Raw genomic sequence first — 10000 nt, 5'->3', positions numbered from 1 at the left:
AGAGAGAGAGAGAGAGAGAGAGAGAGAGAGAAAATCTGATATTTACACAGCAGAATGTCAAAGTCCTGTTGCACCCAATAACCCTGCAGAGCAGGTTGCCTCCTCCAACAAGTAGGACTCTGAGACCACGCAAAATGGGATATCGTGTCATCGTCTTTTTAAATGATCTACGTCTTAAGAGAGGAAAAAACTGACCTACCTTTCTTTACCTCTTCGTGTTTTGTTTATACAGAGAAAAACAATCAAATGAGGAATCTCCATTACTGACATTTTCTTTTGCGTTTAAGGATCATTTCCATTTTTCCATTTATGTGTTTGTGTATCTAAATGTGTTTTATCAATTTACATATTAAGTTCAAGACCTTTCAGATTTTCTTAACACTTTCAAGAAAAAATGACAATCGTTACAGCCAGATATAAATCCGAAAAAAAACATTAAAATGATATGCATTATATCTGTTTAAAGATTTTTTTTTTTTATCAATAAATTGATCGAAGGGAAAATCCAAGTTAGGGAACTTTCTTTGTAATCCTAGCAATGGGACGCGCACCCTTATGCTATTATCTAGCCCATGCCAGAGAACAATATTATTCAGTGGCCATTTTTCTCTCTCTTGGTAAGGGTAGAAGAGACTCCTTAGCTATGGTATGCAGCTCTTCTAGAAGGACACTCAAAAAGCAAACCATTACCTCTGTACCATGGCCCTCCACTGTCTTGGGTTGGAGTTGCCCTGCTTGAGGGTCCACTCGAGCATACTATTCTATCTTATTTCTCTTCCTCTTTTTTTGTTCAAGTTTTTATAGTTTATATAGGAGATATTTATTTCAATGTTGTTACTCTTCTTAAAAAAAATTTTTCCTTTCCTCTCGCGGATATTTTCCTTGTCGGAGCCCCTGGGCTTATAGCTTCCTGCTTTTCCAACTCTGTTGTAGCTTAGCAAGTAATAATAATAATAATAATAATAATAACAATAATAATAATAATAATAATAATAATAATAATAATAATAATAATAATAATAATAATAATAATAACAGATAAAGAATGGCTCTGCTTCTCAGAATAGGGGATTATATGTTTCAGGAAACACAGAAACCTAAAAAACAATTTAGCCTAGGTTTGACCGAATGAATCAGCTATCAGTGACAATACCTTAGAGACTGACCATAACTACATATTATCCACCCAAGCTAGGGCCAGGGAGGGTCAGGCAATGACTGCTGATTACACAGCAGCTTGAAGTACATTCTCCCCCAAACCAATCCATCCATAGTTCACAAGGATGGAGAGGTTGCAGACTCTACAAGAAACTATCGAGGTTGAGCGGGTCTCGAACCCCAGTCCAGAAAATCACCAAGCAGGGAAGTTTCCAATCGGCTACCACAACCCTAATAGAAATTAAGCACGACTCATTTTTTCTCGTAGCCGTTATCTTATCTTTTCACACGTAATCTATTTAAGCCCCATAAAACATTCAAAAAAAATATTTTATTTCACATGCATAATTTCACCTGTTCGGGTATTTAGTACCTTATAAAAATAAAAATTAACCGATTAAATAAGCTCCGTTCTGTTATTTCATATTACACCTAACCGCATTTGTTCAGGTGAGAATTTTTTCAATTAAATCTTTAAAGTTTAGTTCACCTAACCACAGGAAAGACCGGGTCAACTATCTCCACTAAGATTATCCTATAAAAGCTATTTCAGTAAATAATTTTTTTCCGCGGTCGTTGAGTCGCAATTTTTTTTTTGATAATCACCATTGATTTTACAAGTTTAATCAAACTGGAATATCACCATCACTTTCAATACTAGGTGACAGAATATAATCTAGTCATGGGTGGAGTTAAAACCCCAGGAACATTATCATTACTATTATTTGCATTTTCCCCTAACCACGTGTAAGAGATTCTACATTCTGAAACGCGGTTAAGCATCCGTAAAATTATCCCGAAATGGTAAATTCATTATTAAAATTTTAATTACATATACAATATTAAATTTAGAATTGCAAAAATATTCAAATCTACAGTACATTGTGTATAAATAAACACATACAAACACAAACGCATATATATATATATATATATATATATATATATATATATATATATATATATATATATATATATACATACAAATGTATGTTATAATTATTATTACTAGCTAAACTACAACCTTAGGTGGAAAACCAGGTTGCTGGATGTCAAAGGGCTCTTAAAAACTAGTCCAGTGAGGAGAGGAAATAAATAAACTACATGAAGACCAGACATGAAAAAAAATACTCGAAACAAGGCAGGATATGCTGAGGGATAACTTCATTGACCTAATTAACCAACATTTAAGAATCAAATTTATTACCCAGTAACAAACTCAAGGAGGGATAATTTACAGCAGCCATATTGGCAAACATATAGAAACATCTAAATTCCTCTAGAGTGACAACACAACTTTCTAAAATTAGGGAATATCAGTTATAAAAACCTTGTTTAGGCCACTGGAGCAAAACAATAATGCTGGAAACCCTTAGGACTAAAACCGGACTGGTTGACCTTTTACGTCTTTTAAGGTAAACTACGAATTCTTCGATAAAGAATAAAACCTGTAACAATAATGTCAATGTTCTGACTTCAAGAAACCTTTTATATGAGAGAGAGAGAGAGAGAGAGAGAGAGAAGAGAGAGAGAGAGAGAGAGAGAGAGAGAGATGAGAGAGAGAGAGAGAGAGAGATTATTTTACAGCACATTATCATCTAGATTACATTCATAAAACTTAGTAGAGAGAGAGAGAGAGAGAGAGAGAGAGAGAGAGAGAGGAGAGAGAGAGAGAGAGAGAGAGAGAGAGAGAGAGAATGTTTTACAGTACTACATTCTATCATCTAGATTCCATCCACAAAACTTAGTAGCTGACAAAGTCAGCTGTCTAACAGTTTACTTTCCATGCAGAGTCGTATTTAAATCAAGTATGAGTGATGAATAAAAAATCATGTAATCATGAAAAAACCACCACTTACCTATACCTCCCAGACAAGAAAAACAAATACAAAATTTTTTACAACTCCTCATACTCCTGGAAAATGTTTTTCAAAATGTTTTACGTTAACTATTAAAGTTTCGAACGAATAAATGCACTCTTATACTTTACCGAATAAATTTTTAATGTTAGTATGAAATTAAAATAAATAGTCTTAAGAAGAAATCTAATGTATTTCGTGGAATAGAACAACAGAAATATTAACCAAAAGCATTTAAAAATACAATAAAAATGTGTTAACTACGTATGTTTGTGTGTGTATATACGAGAGCAACGAGAGCAACAACATGTAAGAAAAAAAATGGAAATGAGCAGGACATACAATGAGAATGACAGATAATAGATGGACATTAAGAATAACAGAATGGGCTTCTACAGGTTGCAAACGAAGCAGGGGACGAAAGAGAAGATGATGGAATGACGAACTAAAAAAAGTTTGCGGGTGTGTACTGGCATAGAGAGACCATAACCAGATGCGTATGGAGGGACATATCTGAGGCCTTTGTCCTGCAGTAGACTAACAACGGATGATGATGATGATACAATGTAGATACAAATATATAGTTTCACAAACTTTCGCTAAACTATACTCGTATTGCAATATAGGTTACAAAATATAGACAAGATACTTATTTTCTTATTTCTATTCCTCAGCGTTTACCAAGTCTAAAAATACTAGGCGTCTTAGGTGAAGTAAAACGGTTCAATATCTTTCTCAAATGAAATAGGATTCATACGTGTATTAGGAGCACGGGGACAAGAGTGAAAATGAAAGAACTGCAAAATGAAATTAAAACTTTCCTTGCTAACATGACAAGAGGATTTTGATCTATAATATGGGATGAAGTTCAGATTCGTAGCAACACTTGAAACGTGATTTGTAATGTGCTGCTTTGAATTTCGACTTAATATTTGTTATTTCGAGGTCACCTATGTAAATAGGGTGGGAAGTTTAATTGAAATAAAAATTAATAAGGTTCAAATTATTCTATTACAAAATTCGGACATAAATATGTATTTCAAAATAAACCCTAAACCTTGAGGTAACTTTTTTTATGATATTCAGTTTTCCTATGCTTAAAACAATTTATCAATGCTTTTTATATTGAACAGGCTGACATGAGTCTCTTTATAGTTTATATATGACAGATCCATTTCAAGTTGTTACTGATCTTAAAATATTCTATATCAATTATACATTACTTCCCATGTACTTTATTTATTTCACTATTTCCTTTCCTCTCGGAGACCTTGGGTTTATAGCATCCTGCTTTACTAGTTACGGCTGTAGCTAGACTAGTAAATAATTATGACAATAAACCAAAGACAACATCACATGCTAGATAAAAACAAAATTTTCCATCCAATATCCGAAATTTTCAACGCAAACAAAGACGTAAAATGAAACAAAACCTGAACAAACACGTTAAACATTCTAAATGAAGCAACATTTCTACGTAAAAAAAAAACCACACTAACCTACATAAAAAGTTAGTACTTAAAACAAGTTAATTAGAGCTTAGAGTCTGGGGTGCTCAGACCCGAAACCCTAGTTAAGAGTGTTTACAAACTATTCTTCAAAAGCGAGGCTGGAGAAAAAAAAGAAAAAAAAAATCTTACGCATCTTTCCTTTAATAAGAACCTTGGAGATATCAAAAGTGATCAGGCAAGACTCCTCAAGATCTCATGAGGCAGATGAGCAAAAGTTGATAAAAAGAAGAAAACAGTTGTGGTAAAACCTCAATAAAAAAAATAAATAAATAAATAAACAAACAAACATTAAACCTACGTAAACCTTTTAAAAAACTGGTTGAATTCATTTATAATCTCAAGGTGGAAGATAATTCCTCCTCTTTTTTTTTTTTTTACTTCTATTTTAAGCAACGAGAATTAGATAATTTGAATATTCTCATTAAATATAGAAGAGAGAGAGAGAGAGAGAGAGAGAGAGAGAGAGAGAGAGAGAGAGAGGAGAGAGAGAGAGGAGAGAGAGAGAGAGAGAGATGATGATGATGATGATGATGATGACGGTATTCCTACAGACAATCTTATTATTGAAAAACGTTGTCTCTCTATATACCTTTCTCTGTATAACAAGTTAGATTTACCGCCATTTACCCTGAAGCCATCCGCTCTCACCACTGGTGTCAATATAAGATGATATAGGACTGTGCATAACGTACATGTCACTTGCTATAACGTTCTCTCTTATGTTGCCGTTCTTTAATTAATACACGTAAGAGAGAACTACAAAAAATAATGATGGGAATAACACTAAGACAGATAAAGAGCAACATGGATATATAAGCAAATTAAAGTAGAGGATATTCTAACATTATTTAAGAAAAATAAATGGGCATGGGCAGGACATGTAATCAAAATGACAGATAATAGATGGAGATTATGAATAGCAGAATGGCGATGGATTGACAAACTAAGAACATTTATGAGTAGACTGGCATAGAAAGACCATAAACAGATGCCAGTGGAAAGACATGCCTGAGACCTTTATCCTGCAGTGGACTAGGTTACGGCTGATGATGACAATAATGATGAAAAACTTTATTCGACACACAGATAACTGAAGAAATCCTAAAGATTGAATACGCAATTATCTATGTATATAAAAACATCATAACAAAATAAAAGAAATGCCTTGAAAGAGAATAGGCATCTATAAAGCATCTTTCTGAAAGAAATAGATATCTAACCTTCTCTATCAAAAAGGAATTATTATTAAAATTATTTCTGCTGTACCTACTATTTCAGATGCTTTTAGAACAGGAAAAGAAGGGATTATAAGAACAAAACAGGTCAAGAAACCACCTATGATAATTTCAAGTAAAGTACTAAATCTAATAGACAACACTATTTTCCTTATTTTATACACACACACACACACACACACACACACACACATATATATATATATATATATATATATATATATATATATATATATAATATATATATTTTATATTATATATAATATATATTTTATATATATGTATATATATATATATATATATATATACTATATATATATATATAGATTAGAAGGGGCTAGCGTTCGATCCCAGGTATGAGGTGAAATTTATTTCTATTTGAACACGATGTTGTGTTGATATTAATCCATATTGACTCATTATGGGTAATTTGAATGAATTACTACCAATTGTGTCACGTGGTGGCCCGGGGAATTGGGTAAAACTCGCTGGTAAGAGACTGATGTCTCACCAGGTAAATCCTCGGACAGCTGGTAGCGGTCAGGTTCCAATTCTTTTTATGGGCTCTCGTGACATGGTTGGTTTCGACCTGGCCTTTCATTAGAAGGGGCTAGCGTTCGATCCCAGGTATGAGGTGAAATTTATTTCTATTTGAACACGATGTTGTGTTGATATTAATCCATATATATATGTATATATATATATATATATCTATATATCTATATATATATATATATATATATATATATACATATATATATATATATATATAAAGTTTCCATTTCTTCTGACATTTTTCCGACGTTAATACCAAAATAAAACCTGTAAAAAATTGACGACGATCATAATTAAACCGAGTTTTCTTCAGACGAAACTTTGTTACATATGTAATTGGTATTTGGGTGTGAAAATATACAATCTACATCTAAATCAATTACTTAAAGATTACATAAATATATACAAATAACAAAGGCAGTTTTTATGAGCGATGACGAGTGAAGCAAGAGCTACAGATGATGGAACTTATAGCAACCAAATTTTAAAGTCTTTTCAAAAAGTCTAAAAACGTATGATATTGAAATGGACAGAATGTCATGAATTTCACATATGGAGACTCAACCACTAAATCTTAATGTCAATAATTTCACATATGGAGACTCAACCACTAAATTTTGATGTCCTGAATTTCACACATGGAGACTCAACCACTAAATTTCAATGTCCTGAAATTCACATATGGAGACTCAACCACTAAATCCTAATGTTAATAATTTCACATTAGGAGACTCAACCACTAAATCTTAATGCCAATAATTTCACATATGGAGACTCAACCACTAAATCTTAATGTTAATAACTTCACATATGGAGATTTAACCACTAAATTTCAATGTCATGAATTTCATATATGGAGACTCAACCACTAAATCTTAATGTTAATAATTTGACATTTGGAGACTCAACCACTATATTTTAATGTCAAGAATTTCACATATGAAGACTCAACCACTAAATTTTGATGTCCTGAATTTCACACATGGAGACTCAACCACTAAATTCAATGTCCTGAAATTCACATATGGAGACTCAACCACTAAATCCTAATGTTAATAATTTCACATTAGGAGACTCAACCACTAAATCTTAATGCCAATAATTTCACATATGGAGACTCAACCACTAAATCTTAATGTTAATAACTTCACATATGGAGATTTAACCACTAAATTTCAATGTCATGAATTTCATATATGGAGACTCAACCACTAAATCTTAATGTTAATAATTTGACATTTGGAGACTCAACCACTATATTTTAATGTCAAGAATTTCACATATGAAGACTCAACCACTAAATTTAATGTCAAGAATTTCACATATGGAGACTCAACCACTAAATTTCAAAGTGTAAAAAATTAAGTCTAAAAGTGATATTTTAACTAATCTAAATAATACGATCAATGTCAACTAATAATCTGTACTTACGTAATGAGTAAGGCGATGTCCCCTCGACGCCTTGAACATCTCTTCGGTCATGTTAGCAAAGTCCAGGACTGGTGTAGGAGCCCATGAGGGGCGGTCCTAGATGGGCGTCCCATTTTGATGAATAAATCCTGCGGAAGGACGTCAATTTTTTTTCCTTCTTCTTATAAAATAGTCAATATTAACAGATTGTTCTTTGGTAAATTCAATTTCTTGATGATATTAATAGATTGTTCTTTTGTCAATTCAAGTTCTTGAGGATATTAACAGAATGCTCTTATATGTCTTGAAGCACGCAACGCTTTGTTATCAATCACCTGATGTTTTCTTATTCAATGGAAATATGTCTGAGGTATAGAATATATCCTTTTTTTTTTTTCTTTTACCTAACAGTATCACAGAACTGAACTCCAATCCCTTGATGGGGTGAAATACCTGAAATGCAAGAGGACTTTGTCAGAATTTTACATCAACACCGAATTAACAAACTAAATAAATAAATAAATAAAATTCATACGATATCAACACAATGAATTATTTTAGAGCATCAACGCTTTTTAAGCAACTTACCCACGAAAATATTACATACTGAAAAGTCACCATGTCAAGCAGAGAGAGAGAGAGAGAGAGAGAGAGAGAGAGAGAGAGATGACGATTACCTCAACATGTAGAGCAAGTACCTTTGGACGCAAGTTCATATGGCCTATCAAAACATCAACTTCAATCGCTCAAAAGACATTCATTGCAAAGAGGCTGGGACGAACGGTTTTCGCTTATCTCTCCTTTATCATAATAATTCTTTTAACTCGAACCTTCAAAGGAATCTGGATTGAATTGAATATAAAATTTAGGCCTTAAGCCAAGTACTGGGGCATCAAAGGCCAATCAGCGCTGTGTAATGCAAATAAATCAAACATAACCGTACTCACACATTTGGTATTATTTCAACTTATAAAACCAATTACACAACTTTCATACAATTATATCTAAATGCGAAATAAGGGGGATTTAAAAGGATTAAAAAATAAATTGATAATATTATTTAAAGCTTATGATATAATTTTTTAAGTTCAGGGCATTACAATTTTTCCCTATCTCTTAAAGGTTTGTCCTGGAGAAAATGTGTCTTCCCCATTAGATTGAAAACAGGACAATCGACTAAAATATGTTTGATATCTAATATTTACTGCGTAATTAAATCTACAGTAAGTATCATTTACATAACTCGAGCTTGGGCTTTTAGTTAGGAAAAAAAGAATCAATTTGAAATGAAATGTTTGCCGATATCTATCTATAAATGTTTCCTTTGTGACTTGTTAAAGAAAAAATCCTATCATCATCACTTTGGTTGAAATAAAAATATGGGTGATTTTCATAGTACGTATCTTTCACTTTCACAAATTTCTAATATATCTTTAAAATACTTTCGATTAAAAAAATAGTTTAAAAAATTAAACCCGAAGTCTAGAAAACTCCCTAACACCTATAAAAGTAGATTCATCATACAAACACACACCCACAACACACACACACACACACACACACACACACATATATATATATATATATATATATATATATATATATATATATATATATATATATAGACAGGGTGTTCCAAAATAATGTATACACTCTTTGGATTGTTACAACTTGTTCAATCTATTGATTTTAACGTGGAAAACAGTCACAGGAGAGAAACAATGCACATTTTTTACTTTCGGTTCATTTCATCTTAGAATCTTCAAATGTGCATTTTATCTCTCCTGTGAATCTGTTTTCTACGTTAATATCAATAAATTGAACAAGTTGTAACAATCCAAAGAGTGTATACATTATTTTGGGGACACCCCTTGTATGTATGTATGTATGTATGTATGTATGTATGTATGTATATATATATATAGTATATATATATATATATATTATATATATATATATAATATGTGTGTGTGTGTGTGTATGTGTGTATGTGTATGTGTGTATGTGTGTGTATGTATATATGTATATATATAATGTGAGTAAATTACAAATAACAGAGATGAGGCTTGAAAAAAAGTGTATCACAAGCATGTATCTAAATTCAATATACGTTCGTTATTTTACTTCGGGGTGAAGCTAAAGGGTTTGTTCTCAGCCAAAGTTTGTAAAATATCACTCCACGCCCCTCCCCACCCCACATCTGATATCCCTCATCATATCTCAACCAACCCCCCAGCCCGCCCCCCATCCCCCAAGAAAAAAAAATATTACT

At 32.4% G+C, this 10000-nt stretch overlaps 1 protein-coding gene across 1 annotated transcript in view; it reads right to left on the bottom strand.

The window, feature by feature from the left end:
* Positions 1–7982, bottom strand: part of LOC137630599 (uncharacterized) — a 451564-nt gene extending 443582 nt beyond the window's left edge. The window contains exon 1 of the mRNA XM_068362189.1: positions 7750–7982. Coding sequence (XP_068218290.1) covers positions 7750–7800 — 51 coding nt within the window. The 5' untranslated portion in view covers positions 7801–7982. The remainder of the gene's footprint in view (positions 1–7749) is intronic.
* Positions 7983–10000: the final 2018 nt, after the last annotated feature.

This window comes from Palaemon carinicauda, chromosome 38 (assembly GCF_036898095.1).
Source record: "Palaemon carinicauda isolate YSFRI2023 chromosome 38, ASM3689809v2, whole genome shotgun sequence".
NCBI classification, from domain to species: domain Eukaryota; kingdom Metazoa; phylum Arthropoda; class Malacostraca; order Decapoda; family Palaemonidae; genus Palaemon; species Palaemon carinicauda.
The sequence above is the reverse complement of the archived record's forward strand: the minus strand, read 5'-3'. Positions and strand labels throughout refer to the sequence as shown.